The 21,230-nt window shown below is 46.3% G+C and overlaps 1 protein-coding gene across 1 annotated transcript; it reads right to left on the reverse strand.

The window, feature by feature from the left end:
• Positions 1 to 8,297: 8,297 nt before the first annotated feature.
• RAB13 (RAB13, member RAS oncogene family) lies at positions 8,298 to 20,431 on the reverse strand. Its single transcript, XM_073609216.1, is given in 9 exon segments — positions 8,298 to 9,634; positions 9,737 to 9,787; positions 9,993 to 10,058; positions 10,222 to 10,311; positions 10,632 to 10,709; positions 11,146 to 11,206; positions 14,224 to 14,284; positions 20,292 to 20,358; positions 20,360 to 20,431. Coding segments are annotated over 9 exon segments (606 nt in total). The 5' UTR covers positions 20,417 to 20,431; the 3' UTR covers positions 8,298 to 9,559.
• Positions 20,432 to 21,230: the final 799 nt, after the last annotated feature.

Consider the following 21,230-nt stretch of genomic DNA (forward strand, 5'->3'; position numbering starts at 1 on the left):
TCTTTTTTACAAGTATTTATATATATATATCACCGGCAATTCACAAAGTGGTCATTGAGACGGCTCAGTTTTTTAAAATCTATAATACTGTATATATACTGTGTGTGTGTGTATATATATATATACACACACTGCTCAAAAAAATGAAAGGAACACTTTGTAATCAGAGTATAGGATCAGGTCAATAAAACTCCAGGGATATTGATCTGGTCAGGTAAGTAGCAGGGGGGAGGGGTGTACGCAGAGGGGGAGGGGTGTACACAGAGGGGGAGGGGCGTACACAGAGGGGGAGGGGCGTACACAGAGGGGGAGGGGTGTACACAGAGGTGGATGGGATTTATACAGAGGGGGGAGGGGTGTACACAGAGGGGGAAGGGGTGTACACAGAGCACGGGGGGTTTACACAAGGGGGGATGGGGTTTATACGGAGGGGGAGGGGTGTACACAGAGGGGGAGGGGTGTACACAGAGGGGGATGGGATTTATACAAAGGGGGAGGGGTGTACACAGAGGGGGGAGGGGTGTACACAGGGGGGAGGGGATTTATACAGAGGGGGAGGGGTGTACACAGAGGGGTGTACACAGAGGGGGAGGGGTGTACAAAGGGGATTGTTAATGAGTTTCAGCTGCTTTGGTGTTCATGAAATGAATAACAGGTGCACTAAATGGGCAACAATGAGACGACCTCCAAAACAGGAATGGTTTTACAGGTGGAGGCCTCCCTACTTATCGTTTCTGTTTTTCACTAGTTTTGAATTGGGCTGGGATCAGTGTCACTGCTGGTAGGATGAGGCCATACCTGGACCCTATAGAAATCTGTGTCACTACTGGTAGGATGAGGCCATACCTGGACCCTATAGAGGTTGGTGTCACTACTGGTAGGATGAGGCCATACCTGGACCCTATAGAAATCTGTGTCACTACTGGTAGGATGAGGCCATACCTGGACCCTATAGAGGTTGGTGTCACTACTGGTAGGATGAGGCCATACCTGGACCCTATAGAGGTTGGTGTCACTACTGGTAGGATGAGGCCATACCTGGACCCTATAGAGGTCGGTGTCACTACTGGTAGGATGAGGCCATACCTGGACCCTATAGAAGTCGGTGTCACTACTGGTAGGATGAGGCCATACCTGGACCCTATAGAGATCGGTGTCACTACTGGTAGGATGAGGCCATACCTGGACCCTATAGAGGTCAGTGTCACTACTGGTAGGATGAGGCCATACCTGGACCCTATAGAAATCTGTGTCACTACTGGTAGGATGAGGCCATACCTGGACCCTATAGAGGTTGGTGTCACTACTGGTAGGATGAGGCCATACCTGGACCCTATAGAAATCTGTGTCACTACTGGTAGGATGAGGCCATACCTGGACCCTATAGAGGTTGGTGTCACTACTGGTAGGATGAGGCCATACCTGGACCCTATAGAGGTTGGTGTCACTACTGGTAGGATGAGGCCATACCTGGACCCTATAGAGGTCGGTGTCACTACTGGTAGGATGAGGCCATACCTGGACCCTATAGAAGTCGGTGTCACTACTGGTAGGATGAGGCCATACCTGGACCCTATAGAGATCGGTGTCACTACTGGTAGGATGAGGCCATACCTGGACCCTATAGAGGTCAGTGTCACTACTGGTAGGATGAGGCCATACCTGGACCCTATAGAAATCTGTGTCACTACTGGTAGGATGAGGCCATACCTGGACCCTATAGAGGTTGGTGTCACTACTGGTAGGATGAGGCCATACCTGGACCCTATAGAGGTCGGTGTCACTACTGGTAGGATGAGGCCATACCTGGACCCTATAGAAATCAGTGTCACTACTGGTAGGATGAGGCCATACCTGGACCTTATAGAGGTTGGTGTCATTACTGGTAGGATGAGGCCATACCTGGACCTTATAGAGGTTGGTGTCACTACTGGTAGGATGAGGCCATACCTGGACCCTATAGAGGTTGGTGTCACTACTGGTAGGATGAGGCCATACCTGGACAATATAGAGGTTGCCCAGGCAGTCCAACTCCTCCAGGATGGCACATCATTACGTGCCATTGCCAGAATGTTGGCTATGGCTCCCAACACAGTCTCCAGAGCATGGAGGAGATTCCAGGAGATGGGCAGTTACTCTAGGAGAGCTGGACAGGGCCGTAGAAGGTCCTTAACCCATCAACAGGACCGGTATCTGCAACTTTGTGCAAGGAGGACCAGGATGAGCTCTGCCAGAGCCCTACAAAATGACCTCCAGCAGGCCACTGGTGTGATTTTCTCTGACCAAACAATCGCAAGCAGACTTCACGAGGCTGGCCTGAGGGCCCAACATCCTCCAGTGGGCCCTGTGCTCACTGCCCGGCACCATGGAGCTCGATTGACATTTGCCATTGAACACCAGAATTGGCAGGTCCACCACTGGCCCCCTGTGCTTTTCACAGATGAGAGCAGGTTCACCCTGAGCACATGTGACAGACGCGAAAGGTTCTGGAAAAGCCGTGGAGAACGTTATCCTGCCTGTAACATCGTTCAGCATGACCGGTTTTGGTGGTGGGTCAGTAATGGTCAGGTGAGGCATATCCATGGAGGGACACACAGACCTTTACAGTCTAGACAATGGCACCCTGACTGCCATTAGGTATCGGGATGAAATCCTTGGACCCATTGTCAGACCCTACACTGGTGCAGTGGGTCCTGGGTTCCCCCTGGTGCATGACAAGGCCCGGCCTCGTATGGTGAGAGTATGTAGCCAGGTCCTGGAGGATGAAGGAAATTATACCATTGAATGGCCCCCCATGCTCGCCTGACCTGAATCCAATAGAACACCTCGGGGACATTATGGTTCGGTCCATCCAACGCTGCCAGGTTGCACCTCAGTCTGTTCAGGAGCTCAGTGATGTCCTGGTCCAGATCTGGGAAGTGATACCCCAGGACATAATCCAACGTCTCAGACATGCATGCAAGCACATGGGGGCCACACAAACTACTGAGGACCATTCTGAGTTTCTGCAACGAAATTTCAGCAAATTGGACTCGCCGGCTGCATCATTTTTTCACTTTAATTTTCGGGGTGTCTTTGAATTCAGCCCTCTGTAGGGTGATAATTTTCATTTCCATCAAACAATGTGGCATCCTTTCCTTCCGAACACATTACCCAGTCCACACCAGTATAGATCCTAACACATTCCCCAGTCCATACCAGTATAGATCCCAAAACATTACCCAGTCCATACCAGTATAGATCCTAACACATTACCCAGTCCATACCAGTATAGATCCCAACACATTACCCAGTCCATACCAGTATAGATCCCATCACATTACCCAGTCCATACCAGTATAGATCCTAACACATTACCCAGTCCACACCAGTATAGATCCCAACACACTACCCAGTCCATACCAGTATAGATCCCAACACATTACCCAGTCCATACCAGTATAGATCCCATCACATTACCCAGTCCATACCAGTATAGATCCTAACACATTACCCAGTCCACACCAGTATAGATCCCAACACACTACCCAGTCCATACCAGTATATATCCCAACACACTACCCAGTCCATACCAGTATAGATCCCATCACATTACCCAGTCCATACCAGTATAGATCCCAACACACTACCCAGTCCATACCAGTATAGATCCCATCACATTACCCAGTCCATACCAGTATAGATCCCAACACACTACCCAGTCCATACCAGTATAGATCCCAACACATTACCCAGTCCATACCAGTATAGATCCCAACACATTACCCAGTCCATACCAGTATAGGTCCCAACACATTACCCAGTCCATACCAGTATAGGTCCCAACACACTACCCAGTCCATACCAGTATAGATCCCAACACATTACCCAGTCCATACCAGTATAGATCCCAACACTTTGCCCAGTCATACCAGTATAAATCCTAACACATTACCCAGTACATACCAGTATAGATCCTAACACATTACCCAGTCCATACCAGTATACTGTAGATCCCAACACATTACCCAGTCCATACCAGTATAGACCCCAACACATTACCCAGTCCATACCAGTATAGACCCCAACACATTACCCAGTCCATACCAGTATAGACCCCAACACATTACCCAGTCCATACCAGTATAGATCCCAACACATTACCCAGTCCATACCAGTATAGATCCCAACACACTACCCAGTCCATACCAGTATAGATCCCAACCCATTACCCAGTCCATACCAGTATAGATATCCAGCATGAGGTTTTTTCCCCATTGAGATCTGATGTGTGTTCTCAGTGTTCCTTTCATTCTTTTGAGCAGTATATACCGTATTTATCGGTGTATAATTGTGCTGATTGTGAGCGGAGCGGAGCCATCGCCGCCGACATATACATAGCCGAGTGTACTGGGCTCTTCTCGGCTCCGCTCACAGTCACGCCCAGTCCCGCCATTGGACCTGTGTTATGTCCATCATAGGGCGGGACTGTGAGCGGCACTGAGAAGAGCCGAGTACACCCGGCTATGTGTATCTCGGCTCCGCCCAGTCCTTGTGATCTCAGTGGCGCTCGCTCCGCTCCGCCGAGTCCCTGCAATCTCGGTGGCATATTTAAATCTGTCCAGGCCTGTAATGGACACTGGGGGCAAGGCTGCAATGACACCGATAAGGCTGCATTGATGGGCATTTAAATGTAAGTTTTTTTTTCCTTAAAATTCCCTCCTAAACTTGGGGTGCGTGTCATACGCCGATAAATACGGTATATATATATATTTTTTATTAATTTATTTATACAAGTATAGAACCAACAATTCGGACAGTGTTGATCAAGTCTGCTTCTTTTTTTAAATTTTTTTTTTATTTATATATGTGTTGGGGGGTTTTTTTGTAACTTTTTTTTACAGGTATTTATATAGCATCAATAATTCAGACATGGTCAATTGAGTTAGCTCCATTTTTTTATTTTTTTTTTTATTTTACTTTTTGGGAGATATTTATATAACATTGACAATTCAGCCATGGTCCCATCAAGTCTGCCCTTTTTTTTTTGTTTTATTATTTATATATATATATATATATATATATATATATATATATATATATATATATATAATTTTTTTTTTTTTAATTTTTTTACATGTATTTATATAGAACTGAGAATTCAGGCAGTGTCAGTGGAGTCATCCCCATTTTTTTTTTATATTCATGTATGTTATGCTTTTATTTTAACTTTTTTTTTTTTTTTTTACACGCACTTACAGTATATAGTACTGACAATTCAGGCAGTGCTTCTGTACATTCACTTCAGTAATGAATATTAAAATGCATTTAAAAAAAAAAATAAAAAACAATTCTAAATGCTATATAAAGGGTGCTCTTCTAATAGTAAATAATAATAATAATAAATATTTATTATCAATAATAGGTCTTCTGATCCCTCCTGTATTGAATTGCATTGTAATTGTACTGTTTGCCCTCATGTTGTAAAGCGCTGTGCAAACTGTTGGCGCTATATAAATCCTGTATAATAATAATAAATAATAATATTAATATTTTATTAATATAAAAATGTTAACATTATATTTTAATAGTATTATAAAAATGATAAACGAAATAATTATTAGAATAAATACACGCTATGGTGATAATTCATAATGTATGTTTAGAGCCCGCCCCCGTGTGGCCATAGGTGGAACTGCGGCTGAGTCACTGAGCTCATTGTTAGAATATCCTGCAGGGCGCCCTCCTCTGGACACAACAGGAACTGCCGCCCACCACATTTTATGTCGCAGTTACAAGGCCTCTCACCTGTCAACTGACCTATGATGTCATCATTATTGCCCAATACTGAAAAATTATCATCCTGGGGAATCAAATATTTTCTCAGTTGCTACAAATGAAGTCTGAAGGTTTGCTTGACGGAGACAATACTTTTCTAAAGTGTGAAACCTCCCTGAACCGTCACCCATTGATTGGGCACATACGGCATGCTGAAATGACCAAGAGGCCACTTTATCATGCCTTAGGTGCCAGGGAAGGGGAAATATAAGCAGATTAAACTTCAGCTTCAAGGAATAAGTAAGACTGAGTCATGTGTGCCAGCAAAGAGGACCTGTTAACAATGTAAAGTATATTTTAAAAAAAATGAACTCCATACACACAAGGCAGCCGCACTCCTCAGCCTCAGTTCAGATTTTTTGGAGGTCCTCCATGCAGAAATCTAAGGAGCGGAGGCCTCTTTTTTTAAATTATGAATTAGTCATAGGTGGAAAAGGTCCTCTTTAGAGTTCTAAGTGTCTGCTAGACCTATAAAGTGGACCTGTTAGATACTTAGACCTATAAAGATGACCTGTTCCACCTATCTAACAGGTCCATGTTATAGGTCTAGCAGACACTTAGAGCTCTAAAGAAGGCCTATTGGACATATAAAAGAGGACAGAGGGCCTGTTGGACCTATAAAAGAGGACCTGTTCCACCTATAAAGAGGACTTGTTAGACACTTAGACCTATAAAACGGATCTAACAGGTCCTCTTTATAGGTCTATGGGTCCAACAGGTCCTCCTTATAGGTCTATCAGGTCCTCTTTATAGGTCTATGGGTCTATCAGATGCTCTTTATAGGTCTATGGGTCTATCAGGTGCTCTTTATAGGTCTATGGGTCTAACAGGTCCTCCTTATAGGTCTAACGGTCTAACAGGTCCTCCTTATAGGTCTATCAGGTCCTCTTTATAAGTCTATGGGTCCAACAGGTCCTCCTTATAGGTCTATGGGTCTAACAGGTCCTCCTTATAGGTCTAACATGTCCTCCTTATAGGTCTATCAGGTCCTCTTTATAAGTCTCTGGGTCAAACAGGTCCTCCTTATAGGTCTATGGGTCTAACAGGTCCTCCTTATAGGTCTATCAGGTCCTCTTTATAGGTCTATGGGTCTAACAGGTCCTCTTTATAGGTCTATGGGTCTAACAGGTCCTCCTTATAGGTCTATCAGATTCTCCTTATAGGTCTATGGGTCTAACAGGTCCTCCTTATAGGTCTATCGGGTCCTCTTTATAGGTCTATGGGTCTAACAGGCCCACTGTATAGGTCTATGGGTCTATCAGGTCCTCTTTATAGGTCTATGGGTCTAACAGGTCCTCCTTATAGGTCTATCAGGTCCTTTTTATAGGTCTATGGGTCTAACAGGTCCTCCTTATAGGTCTATCAGGTCCTTTTTATAGGTCTATGGGTCTAACAGGTCCTCCTTATAGGTCTATCAGATCCTTTTTATAGGTCTATGGGTCTAACAGGTCCTTCTTATAGGTCTATCAGATCCTTTTTATAGGTCTATGGGTCTAACAGGTCCTCCTTATAGGTCTATCAGGTCCTCTTTATAGTTCTATGGGTCTAACAGGTGCTCTTTATAGTTCTATGGGTCTAACAGGTCCTCTTTATAGGTCTATGGGTCTAACAGGTCCTCTTTATAGGTCTATCAGGTCCTTTTTATAGGTCTATGGGTCTAACATGTCCTCCTTATAGGTCTATCAGATCCTCCTTATAGGTCTATGGGTCTAACAGGTCCTCCTTATAGGTCTATGGGTCTAACAGGTCCTCCTCATAGGTCTTTCAGGTCCTCTTTATAGGTCTATGGGTCTAACAGGCCCACTTTATAGGTCTATGGGTCTATCAGGTCCTCTTTATAGGTCTATGGGTCTAACAGGTCCTCCTTAAAGGTCTATCAGGTCCTCTTTATAGGTCTATGGGTCTAACAGGTCCTCCTTATAGGTCTATCAGGTCCTTTTTATAGGTCTATGGGTCTAACAGGTCCTCTTTGTTGGAAATAAGATATTTTGAACTTCCACTGTGACCGTACAGCTGCAATTTTTTTTCTGTAAGAATAGATCATGTGACCACAGACTGCCACTGAATACTAACTGGTTTCCACCTTACAGATGTCCGTCATAATCACTGATTTCAGGGAAATTGGGTGACATCACTTCCTGCACCGAGCAGTGAACAGCCCAACACCAGCCAAAAGATTTTTTGTTTTTGGTTAAGGACGGAGTGGGGGAAGAGTTTTTACTTCTACCTGTGACCCCCCCATTGGTGAACTTTTTCCTCACTTCCTGTCCCTGTGACACCCATACATAAAATGAGTTGATGCAGTTGTCACCGGTAAAAAGGGGAAGTTCTGCCCCTCCCCCGCTCCATCCAACATGAAATGTGTTTTGTCCAATGGGCTGAGCGGGTTTTCGATTTACCTCTGTGCATGGGGGAGGCGGGGTTTGGTTGCATTTTGGGCTCCCCGGATTTCCAGGTGAAGGAAATGAAGAGACACAGAGTAACAAAATGTTAGAAAATTGTATTTTCCTCATAGAAAGACATAAAACATGTTAACAAGATGCATTGTACAGTAACCAAAACTAGCGATCCGACCAATGGGACGTCAGCTCCGCCTCCAATTCTAGAGAAGAAAAAAAAAGTTTTCCACCAATCAGATCCTTCCGCCCATATAAGGTAAGTTTTATAAAGTCTCAGAAAAGTTTTCCACCAATCAGAGCCTTCCGCCCATATAAGGTAAGATTTATAAAAAGCCTCAGAAAAGTTTGCTGCCAGACGATCACTTCTAGGAGAAAAATAAGAGGCGGCCCCTGATTGGCCGTGTGGGAGAAAAGCTGTCATTAGTGGCAGATACACTCATTGGTGGCCCGATTTCCCTTTTCGCTTCGTCTCATTGGCCGAAGAAAAGCAACACTCTTCATTTTCAATCCAATCAGTTCGTCGGAACCTGCACAACCCTCCAAATCTTGGAACTACAACTCCCAGCATGCACCAGGCACTTCCCTGGACCCTCCTGTAACAGCTGCCCGCCCCCATCCCCTCTGATCCTCCAATAGAAATCCGTCATTTCTGGGGACAGGCTCACAGTCTTGGAAGCGGGGTGCCACTTAATGACCCCCCCCCCCCAAAATAATACTGCAATCACGGATTTTGGGTATAGCACTTCCTGACGAGTTTCGTCCTCCACTGACGTTTTTCAGGGTGCCACCTCCGTACGTAGTAGTCATGGCGATCGTTCTTCCTCTCCAGGCTCTTGAAGTACCCATCTGGAATGTTCAGGCGGTTTTTCCTTAAAAGGGGGGGTAGGAATGTTTTCCATTGGGAGCGGTGGATACTTCAAGAACTTATACCGCCACAAGAGAGGGATTGGGTACCGCCAACAGCGGCGGAGGGGATCCGCCGCAACGTATCAAACTTCTTCCAGAAGAGGAAATGATCTCTTAAAAAGGAATGCGGATCCCCGGCTGTCACGGTCATCCTTCGACTCGGGAGTCCTGAATACAGTGGAAGCCGAGGATGGCGGCCATATTTCTCTCAGGGGAGCCTACCTTTAAAATCTGTAACAACATGGGGGACATTAGCGGAGGCAGAGCTCTGGGGCGCAGGGGGTGGCAGCTTCCCCCTTGTTAACGCTCTTTAATCTAAACCAAACAATGTGGGGGGGGGGGGGATGACACCCTGTGGAGGGCGGGGCCACCAAATTGTCTCTTATTGGAATCTAAAGTCTCTGATACGACGGCGGCATAAAGGGGCACTCCGCTCCTTACACCAGCGAGCACTTGCTGCTTCCCTTCTTGGTGGGGCTCTTTAAATCCACCGGGTCCTTCATGCCGTGACCCTGCAGGATAAGGAAGAGAGAGAAAAGAGTGAGGGGGGGGGGGGGTCAGCCGCGGGACTCAGAGGGGAGGGGTCATGTGACCGGTGGCCAATCAGCACTTACCGCCCTCCGCATCATGTTCATCAGGATGTCTGTGGCCAGAAAGTTGAATGACTGTTGAGGAAACAAAAAACGGAAGAAAAAAAAAAAAAAAAAAAAAACAGTCAGCGGCGGCATTGGGGGGAACCCCGCGCCCAAAGAAAAGAAAATTAAAAATTGGTGTGGGGTCCCCCCGAAATTCACCCTCTAAAACATTGTTCCTGCAGGCCCGCCCCCTTCCATAGGCGCATGCTGGAGCAGAGCAGGCACAACGTCTTACCTCGTCCACGTTCTGGCTGGACTTGGCGCTGGTCTCGAAGAAGCGGATCCCGTGTTCCTTGGCGAGCTGCGGAAAACAGAACAAGAAAATGTTACAGAAAGCAGCCACCCCTCCCTCTCCTCCCCACCTTCACCCGAAAGCCTGATGTCGGGTTTCAGCAGGTGTGCACCCCCCACCCCCCATATGAAGCATCTTCAGTACTCTCTCCCTTTGGAAGTCGTGCGTTTACCTTTTCGCCGCGCTCCTTCTGGACTTTCCTCCGGCTCTCCATGTCGCATTTGTTCCCCAGAAGCATCCTCTCCACCCCCGCAGCCGCATTCTGCCAGAGACAAAAAAAAAAAAAAAAACAAGATGGCGTGACGTCACCACCTGTCATATGATGTGACGGACCGCCCACACAGCTCCACCCACAACCGATAAGTCTCATTACCTAAATTGGGGGGGGGGTTGCCGGCCGCCAGCTGAAAGCTAAAAATCAGGCTGGCGGGAAGGGGGTGGCAGCTTTATGTCGATCGGGGGGGTGGGGCAGATCTCAAATCTGCTTGGTTCGAAAATGTATTTGGGGTGAATTCTAATTGGCTGCAATGGGATGAGTATTTGACATCACCCCCCCCCCCCCTCCCAATAGGCCGAGCTTACCTCTTTAATGCTCTTCATCCAGTTCTGAATGTTCTCGAACGATCGCTCATCTGTGATGTCATAGACCAGGATGATCCCCTGAAAAGACACGGAGATACCGAGTCACTGGCGCTGCAAAGAATCAGTTTTAATGTGGCCCCACCCCTAAATAATAGAGCAACCGTGGAAGATGTAATATCACTGACCATCTGACACAATGTTTATAAACAATGTTCCTTTGTATCGCTCTATCTCCCGTCTGATGTTTATAAACAGATCTCAGACAGAGATACAAAGTAACATTGTGTAAGAGAGATAGAGATAGAGACAGAGACAGAGATAGAGACAGAGATAGAGATAGAGAGTTTATAAACATTGATCAGACAGATAGAGAGATACAACGTAACATTGTTTATAAACATTGCTCAGACAGCTGATGTATTATTTATAATCCTGGTAATGAAAATGTTATTACTGAATTAAGAAGCCCACAACAGGAATGTACACATTGCTCGGAGTCCGGTGCGGTACTCACCATGGCGCCCCGGTAATACGCCGTAGTGATGGTTTTGAATCTTTCCTGGCCGGCCGTGTCCCTGGAGGAGGAGAGGACATGCTGTATAAATATCGAGCGTCACTCATTCATAAAACAATTTTTCCCCACATACAACCGACCAATGTCGTTCTCTTTTACCCCGGGGGCGGGCAGATCTTGGCTGGTGGGAGGGGCCAGTACATAGCGTCCTGATTACATCACAGTACTCCTCAGTCCTAATGCAAGCAGTGGGAGGAGTTATGCAAATATCAAAAATGCAAATATCAAAATGCCTCGATGGGCGGGTGTCCATTTGGAGGAGTGAGCGTTCCTAAGCGCGCCGTATTTGCATAGGTAACGCCCACATGGGACGCTGAGCCTCCATGATTGACAGAATCGAATTCCAAATATTGAAAGGGGTGGAGCCAAGGACAGTCAGGCTGTGGAATGAGTCTGGGGCACGTGCCCCCCTTCTGCCCCCTTTGTCCCAGCTTTGATGAAAGGGGCGGGGCCAGGGACAGTCAGGCTGTGGAACTGAGTCTGGGGCACATGCCCCCCTTCTGCCCCCTGTGTCCCAGCTTTAAAGAAAGGGGCGGGGCCAGGGCCAGTCAGGCTGTGGAACTGAGTCTGGGGCACATGCCCCCCTTCTGCCCCCTGTGTCCCAGCTTTGATGAAAGGGGCAGGGCCAGGGACAATCAGGCTATGAAACTAAGACTGGGGAATGTGCCCCCCTTCTGCCCCCTGTGTCCCAGCTTTGATGACAGGGGCGGGGCCAGGGCCAGTCAGGCTGTGGAACTGAGACTGGGGTATGTGCCCCCCTTCTGCCCCAACTTTGATGAAAGGGGGCGGGGCCAGGGACAGTCAGGCTGTGGAACTGAGTCTGGGGCACGTGCCCCTTTGTCCCATTTTTGATGAAAGGGGCGGGGCTAGGGACAGTCAGGCTGTGGAACTGAGACTGGGGCACGTGCCCCCCTTCTGCCCCCTTTGTCCCAGCTTTGATGAAAGGGGCGGGGCCAGGGACAGTCAGGCTGTGGAATGAGTCTGGGGAACATGCCCCCCTTCTGCCCCCTGTGTCCCAGCTTTAAAGAAAGGGGCGGGGACAGTTAGGCTGCGGAACTGAGACTGGGGCACGTGCCCCCCTTCTGCCCCCTGTGTCCCAGCTTTGATGAAAGGGGCAGGGCCAGTCAGGCTGTGGAACTGAGTCTGGGGCACATGCCCACCTTCTGCCCCCTGTGTCCCAGCTTTGATGAAAGGGGCGGGGCCAGTCAGGCTGTGGAACTGAGTCTGGGGCACGTGCCCCCCTTCTGCCCCCTGTGTCCCAGCTTTGATGAAAGGGGCAGGGCCAGTCAGGCTGTGGAACTGAGTCTGGGGCACGTGCCCCCCTTCTGCCCCCTGTGTCCCAGCTTTGATGAAAGGGGCAGGGCCAGTCAGGCTGTGGAACTGAGTCTGGGGCACATGCCCCCCTTCTGCCTCCTGTGTCCCAGCTTTGATGAAAGGGGCGGGGCCAGGGACAATCAGGCTGTGAAACTAAGACTGGGGAACGTGCCCCCCTTCTGCCCCCTGTGTCCCAGCTTTGATGACAGGGGCGGGGCCAGGGACAGTCAGGCTGTGGAACTGAGACTGGGGTATGTGCCCCCCTTCTGCCCCAACTTTGATGAAAGGGGGCGGGGCCAGGGACAGTCAGGCTGTGGAACTGAGACTGGGGCACGTGCCCCCCTTCTGCCCCTTTTGTCCCAGCTTTGATGAAAGGGGGAGGAGCCAGGGACACTCAGGCTGACAGTCAGGAAAGGGCTAGATGATGCTGGAGGTTTTCCAGCCAGGAAATGAGGCGGGGCTCTGTCTGACTTGCTGCAGCTTCTAGTGCACATTGTGAGAAGCTCACAGTGTGCGGTGAAAACAGGGAGGAAGCCGTTTCAGTCCAGGGGGAGGAGCCGGTACACCCAATTCAAGCAGACACGATGACAGTGCACACATTGGTGACAATTATTATTTGTTCTGCAATCCTCCCCAATATTGCTCCAGGCACAGCTGCCACCAAACAAATAACCCCCCGGGGGAATTCCACACATTGTGTTCAGACGAGAGAGAGAGAGAGAGAGAGAGAGAGAGAGAGAGAGAGAGAGAGAGAGAGAGAGAGAGAGAGAGAGAGAGAGAGAGAGAGAGAGAGAGAGAGAGAGAGAGAGAGAGAGAGAGAGAGAGAGAGAGAGAGAGAGAGAGAGAGAGAGAGAGAGAGAGAGAGAGAGAGAGAGAGAGAGAGAGAGACGGACACCTCGTCATATCTGTAGCCCAACCAATGAAATGCTCCTGTTATAGGGTGACAACACTCTGTCCTCTCCCCCCATTGCGTTCCAGTGTTGTCACCCCATCACAGGTGCTTCCCATGGTGACTACAAGTGGCCGTAGATCAGCACTTATTACACAGACATTGCCCCCTGGTGTCACCATCGGGGGGTCCCGCCCTGAGAAATGCTGTGGCAGCCATCACTGTAGTGTATGGAGACGGGAAGTGGCTGCAAAGAGGGCGCAGGAGATCTGCAGCACTGCGATGTAACAAAGGAGGAAGAAAAAGAAAGCTGTGTAGACTTCCACATAGTGGGGTTGGGCAGGTTTGTTATTGCCACCCAAAGCCTTGGATTACCCCTGTAGCCTGGTAGGAGGACATATATTTTTATTATATTATGTCTTTCACCCAAATGATATAAAACAGGAGGAAGGGACTGATAGGGACGGAGCAAAGTCCTCTGCAAATGCCAACAACTGTTATAAAACCAGTTTTAAAGAAAGTTTGTTTGTTCTTTTTTTTGCTACTTAGCAGCTGTCTGAGTTCTAGGAAAAGCAGACGGCGAATTAAAATTCAGGTTTTCATGCCGTCACTCACCCAGAATGAGGCCGGACTCATCCATTGGCAGGGAGATCCCCATGTATCATTGGGCATTAGCGACCTCCCTACCAATTGGATGAGTCCGGCCTCATTCTGGGTGGGTGACGGCATGAAAACCTGAATCCTGTAGGCTTGGCAGCCCAGTGGAGGATGTGGGAGTGGGAGGGGGGAGGGGGGAGGGGAAAGCATTTTCTCACCAAACTTGCAGCTTGATCTTCTTCCCCTGGATCTCCGTGGTCCGGATTTTAAAGTCGATCCCTGCAAAGAAACAAAAAGCAAAAAAAATTAGAAAAAAAAAAAGGTAACGGGGGTCAATTCAGGAACGTTTACCGCATGCGATAACACAGTCATGCGTCGCATTTGCATAAATTATTGCATGCGGTAAATTAAGTCCAATTCATAAAAAATAATTATATATATATATATATATATATATATATATATATATATATATATATTTATTATGCTGTATGAAAGTATATGTAATAGCTGAATGCAAGAAACATGCCGACAATTAAAAATTAAAATAAAAAAAATGGTGTGGGGTCCCCCCAATGCCTACAAGGCCCTTCAGATCTGGCATGCCATAACACAGTCATGCAACTCATGTACTCAACTCGGCAGGTCAGGAAGGGGGGGGGTGAGCGCCCCCCTCCTGAACCATACCAGGCCACATGCCTTCAACATGGGGGGAGGGGGGGGGGTTTGGATGGGAAGGCTCTGCCCCCCCACCCAAAACCCCATAGCATATTGTCCCCATGTTGATGAGGACAAGGGCCTCATCCCCAAAACCCTGGCCGGTGTTTGTGGGGGTCTCCCCCATGTAAGTGAATATTGAGTACCCCTACCTATTCACCAAAAAAAGTTTCAAAAAGTAAATAAAACACAGAGTCAGTTTTTGACAACTCCTTTATTAAAAAAAAAAAAGCTACGCTCGCGAGGACGGCTGGCTTTGCCATCTAACAGTTCTTAAATAGGTAAGGGCGGGGGCCACCTGGTGGCGCCGCCCCCCCTTGTTACATCACGGACCGGTGCATGCTGGGTCAGTGACGTCACGAGACCCCCCACAACCACCGGCCAGGGTTGTGGGAATGAGGCCCTTGTCCCCCATCAACATGATGGAGCCTCGCCCCAATGCAACCCCCCCATGCTTAGGGCATGTGGCCTGGTATGGTTTAGGAGGGGGGTGGCGCTTACTCTGTCCCCCCTTTCCTGACCTCCATGCTCGGATAAGGTCTGGTATGGATTTTGGGGGGGGGGGGGGACCCTACGCCCTTTTTTCTTTTTTGTTTTCTTTTTTTTTAATTCTGGTGTGGAGTTCCCCTTAAAATCCATACCAAAGCTGAGGGGCCTGGTATACATTGGGGGGGGACCCACGCTGTTTTTTCTTCATCATTTTTAATTGACAGCTAATGAGTCAACTAGCCCAGTGCGGTAACTTACCGCTAAATCGAACAAATACCGCATTCCGTGTTTAACGCAAAATTCTTAGTGAATTGCACTTTCACAACTGATTTACCACAAGCGTTATTTTACCGCCTTTTCATTTTAGCCGTTATTTAACTTTTAGCGAATTGACCCCGTTGTATTAAAAAAAAAAAAAAATAATAATAATAATAACAATAATAATAATGCAAAAAAAATTTAAATAATGAAAAAAATAAATAATAAAAATAATGGACTTCTCCCCCCCCCCCAGTCACCAGTATGACCAATCAGAGTTATGTATCATAACCATCATGACCTGCACTGTGCATCCAGCTGCTACGGGGGTGTGACCACTAGAAATGCGTCAAAAAGGGGGACGGGAAAGCGAGGCGGTGAAGTGTGGGGAAAAAGGGGGTCATTCAGTACATCCTGAATTCTGTAGACGATGACATTCCACACGGCGGTGATAGGTGACAGTAGCCGGGGGAGGTCTGACTAATGTTTAACCTCAGGCCGTCTGGCGAATGTAGACACAAGGTACCAAAATTCAGCCGACCAATCAGCAAAAGACAAGCATTTTAAATTCAGCAGACTGGCCAAAAATAAAATAAAAATAAATAAATAAATTTAAATAAAATAAAATAAAAAATGGAATTTTTCTGGCACAATTTTTTTTTGCATAATTTGCTGTCTTAGGATAATCAAATGGTCCTCCGCGATACAAATGTTCTGTACCCGGGTATTCAGCTATTGGCTGATCATCTACTGTTTGCTGTATTTTTTTTTCTTTACAGGATAAAAGAGGTAAGGTAAATACAATTTAAAAAAAGCAACAGCGCACAAAAATATATTTGTATGTTTTTACTTATCGTATTAGTATTTTTTATTTTATTTTTTTAAATGTGCGTATGTGTAATGTAAGAATATTTTTCATATTGTTTTCATATTGCTAGTGCCTTTCTTTTTTTTTTGTGTGTGTTTTATTATTAAATTATCCACAAAAAAAAAAAAAAAAGAATTTTTCTGGCGTCATTTTTTTTATCCTCTTTGTTGTCTTAAGATAATTGAATGGTTCCTCCTGCTGCATGATACAAATGTTTTGTATTTAGAATCACCCAGGTATTTCGATATTGGTCGACCATCTACTGTTTGCTGTATTTTGTTATTTTAGGTTTATTTTTATTTATTTTTACAGAAAAAAACAAAACAAACAAAAAAAAAAGCGCACAAAAGTATATATGTATTTTTTTTACCTATTGTATTAGCATTCTTCTTTTTTTCCTTGTTGTTTTTTTCACCACCACCCCCCCCCCCCCCCAAAAAAAAAAAAAACATAAAATACACAAATCCTCTGCCAAGCAACATAGAAAACTTTTCTTTTTTTTTTTTTTTTTTTTTTGTGTTGCTTTGCAAAGTGCTTTTCTTATTGCATTTTGCCTAAATAAATTAATTGATTGATAAAAAAAAACATTTTGTGACAGAATGAGCCTGAATCAGCAGAGGGGGGCAAAATATAGATGTTTTTTAACAAAAAAAAGTAAATACCCAGAATTTTTTTTTTTTTTTTTACAGGAAAAATCTAAAGAATATGTAAAAAAAAAAAAAAAAAAAAAAAAAAAAAAAAACAAAACAAAACACATTTCTGGGTTTTTACTTTTTTTTTATTAAAAAAAAAAAATCTATATTTTGCCCCCCCCCCTCCTCTGATTCAGGCTCATTCTGCCACAAAATGTAGCTAAATTTAAGAATTTTAGCAAAATTCTGGTGAAGCGATGATGGTCATGTTAGCTCATCCCTGGTTTGGAAAGGGGGGGGGGGGAGGAAGGAAGAGCTCTGATTGGACTGGTGAAGTGATGAGAAGGAGCGCTTGTTCCTGCCATTGTTATGCAATGACATCACCCCTTGTCCCGGCGGTGACAACGAGGAAGCATCTGATGTGTGTTCTGCGCTCCGAGAAAGTGACCGGCTGGCCACGCTGACTAACCACCCTCCCAGCCCCCCCCCCCCCAGCCCCCCAAACTTTTACAGAGAAAAACAAATTTTCTGCGGTTTCAAAAACAAATACGCGTCGTTCGCAATTCTACCGACCGCGTGAATAGCGCTGATATTTAAAGTCGTACGGGATTGTCGCACACCATCCACCAGTAATGAAAGAATATTCCAAACTGGAGTACATTTTTTTAAATTAGAAAAAAAAAAAAAAATTAAAAACATTTTTAAGGTTTTGCCAAAATTTGTGAGTGTGAAAGGGTTAAACGTTTGTCAGATTTTTTTTTTCTATGTCCTCATTAGGAAGATTTTTTTTTTTTTACATTTGTCTGGGTGACACCAAAACAGGAAGTGATGAGGAATCCAAAGTGTTACAGTTGTCACCGTTACAGGAATAAAAAAGGTGAAATGGTCCAACGGGGACACTTGTTCTGGTGACAACTTTCTAAGGGGGGACACTTTGCTATTGCAGTGTAACTAAAGGCAAAAAACTTTTTACATTTTGGATGGAGTGGAGAGGGATTAGACCCCGCCAGCGAAAGAAAAATTGAAAAATTTTGGGTGTCACCACAACAGGATTAGAGAAAAAAAAAACAATCTTCATTGGGGACACTAATTCTGCCAACAACCAGGGATTTCCTCTCACTTCCTGTAGTGTCTATGGGGCAGGAAGTGAAGGGAAATCACCCAATGGGACACCAATGACCCAAAAAAAAGAATACAACACAGAAAAACACAAAATTTTGGCTTTGAATACTCTGGAGGAAAACGCTGATCAGCAGAAAAGACTTTAATCCCAAACAAGCAGCGGAGCTCTGAATAGTGGGACAGTGAACAAAAAGAGACTGCCGCTGTCAGATTTTTTTTTTTTACAAGAATTCATCAGCTGCTTCCAAACCACCGAGAGATCCACAAAACAGAAGCTGAAGAATGACAATGACAGCAGACGGCGCGGAGAATCATCTGATAACAAAGATGAAACAAAGTAACCGGATGATGTCACATCAGAGAGAAGATAAAGAGATACAACGAGAGACACAACAACCAGGAACCCACCTCACATCACAAGGAGATCTCCGACAACAAACTGACTCGGGAGATTCCACCAAACCGACCCCAGAGAGTCCGATCAAAGAGAGGTTCCACCAAACCGACCCCAGAGAGTCCGACCAAAGAGAGGTTCCACCAAACCGACCCCAGAGAGTCCGACCAAAGAGAGGTTCCACCAAACCGACCCCAGAGAGTCCGACCAAAGAGAGGTTCCACCAAACCGACCCCAGAGAGTCCGACCAAAGAGAGGTTCCACCAAACCGACCCCAGAGAGTCCGACCAAAAGAGAGGTTCCACCAAACCCACCCCAGAGAGTCCGACCAAAGAGAGTTCCACCAAACCGACCAGAGAGTCCGACCAAAGAGAGGTTTCACAAAACCAACCCCAGAGAGATTCCAAAACCAACCCAATAGAGATTCTAACAAAACTGACCTGAGAGTCCAACAAAACCTCCCTGAAAGTTTCCAACAAAACTGACTCGAGAGATTTCGCCAAACCAACCCAGAGAGATTCCACTTAAAACTGACCCCAGAGAGATTCCACTAAAACCGACCCCAGAGAGATTCACTAAAAACGACCAAATAGAGATTCTAACAAAACCTATCAAGTAGAGATTCTAACAAAACCGACCCCAGAGAGTCCGACCAACCGACCCCAGAGAGTCCCCGACAAACCGACCCCAGAGAGTCGCCAACAAAACCAACCCCAGAGAGATTCCACCAAAATCAACCCCAGAGAGATTCCACCAAAATCAACCCCAGAGAGATTCCACCAAAATCAACCCCAGAGAGATTCACCAAAATCAACCCCCAGAGAAATTCACCAAAATCAACCCCAGAGAAATTCCACCAAAACCAACCCCAGAAAGTCTGACAAACCGACCCTAGAAAGAGATTCCACCAAACCGACCAAATAGAGATTCTAACAAAACTGAACTGAGATTCCAACAAAACTGACTCGAGAGTTTTCACCAAACCGACCAAATAGAGCTTCCTACAAACCGACCAGAGAGAGTCCACCAAACCGACTGGACAGAGTCTGAAAAACTGACCCGAGAGAATCCGACAAAATCGATTAAACAAACCTGACCAAAGAGAGATTCCGACAAAAATCAATCAAAGACTGAGAGCGAAAAAAGCGACTGGAGAGGGTTCCACCAAACTGACTGGAAGAGTCAAACAACTGACCGGAGAGATTCCGACAAAAAGTGTATGAAGTAAAATTCAATATCTTAAAGATAAAAATGATAATAAAGAATTAAAAAAAAAAAAAAAAAAAGAATCAAAAATATATATATTATATGAGAGTGCGGACAGGATTATGAAATGCGGCGCGGTGATTTTATGAAGGTCGTTGACCTACTGAGGGGTTTTCCCAATCTCAGCCAAACCGGGCGCAACTATAAAAAAAAGAAAAACTTTCACTCAACCGCAGCAAATACGCAAAGGCGGTCCCCTCGATTGGTCAGACTGATCGGTAGCGGGATCGATGATGTTATTAAACCCACCGCGCTGTACGTTTTCGGGTCCAATCGGGAAGATTTTTTTTTTTTTAAGACAAATAATTATCTTCCAAAAAAAAAACAGGGTCGGCGATCTTTTTGAATGAACCTTTTGGCTGCAGGTCCGGGGACGGCGCAGTAGACTGGAGGCGGATATCGCGAGAGGACGAAGTCTGACCCACAGAGCTTACAATCGCAGTGTTCTGTGAAGTCAGCAGGACGGGACACGACTTATTTATTTATTTATTTTTTTGGGAATGCGGACATAGGTTGTGGGGTGGGGGAGGGGAGGCTCACCTATGGTGGAGATATAGGTGCTGTTGAAGCTGTCCTCGGAGAAGCGGACGATCAAACACGTCTTCCCCGACCCCGCTGTCCCCGATCAGAAGAAGTTTGAAGAGATGATCATAGGACTTCGCCATGTTTGAGGGAAAGAGAGGAGAGGGAGGAAGGAGGGTGGAGATGAGGGAGGAGGAGGAGGAGGAGGAGGAGGAGGAGAGGGGGGGAGGGGGGGGGAGAGCCCGCATAGCACACAACTTAGCATTGGCTGCCTGAGGAGACGGGAAAACATAGGAAGAGGAGTCAGGACACACCCCCGGGAATTCTACTAAAGGGGCACTCCACCCACAATGGACACTTTGTGTGTTTGGCCAGATTTTTACATCGATTAAAGTGAACTCGCCATACACAATGCAATCTGATTGTACAATCTCCAACGATTATGTACTGCAAGAGCCTAGCTGGCTGGATACAAACTTTTTGGATAGATAACTCAATTCCCCCAAATCTCAAACTTTTATCAAATGAGTTCCCGGGTCTGTACACCCGCTGTGCCCATTATGAGGGGTTCCACCATCCCTGTGCTGAGTTCCCGGGTCTGTACACCCGCTGTGCCCATTATGAGGGGTTCCCACCATCCCTGTGCTGAGTTCCCAGGTCTGTACACCTGCTGTGCCCATTATGAGAGGTTCCCACCATCCCTGTGCTGAGTTCTCGGGTCTGTACACCCGCTGTGCCCATTATGAGGGGTTCCCACCATCCCTGTGCTGAGTTCCCAGGTCTGTACACCTGCTGTGCCCATTATGAGAGGTTCCCACCATCCTGTGCTGAGTTCTCGGGTCTGTACACCCTCTGTGCCCATTATGAGGGGTTCCCACCATGTATCTTTTTTTGGTGGTATTTGCTTCACATTGGATATTTTATGTTGATGAATTGACTCTTATTATCTCATGCGAT

Source organism: Aquarana catesbeiana, linkage group LG13, assembly GCF_042186555.1.
Source record: "Aquarana catesbeiana isolate 2022-GZ linkage group LG13, ASM4218655v1, whole genome shotgun sequence".
NCBI lineage: Eukaryota > Metazoa > Chordata > Amphibia > Anura > Ranidae > Aquarana > Aquarana catesbeiana.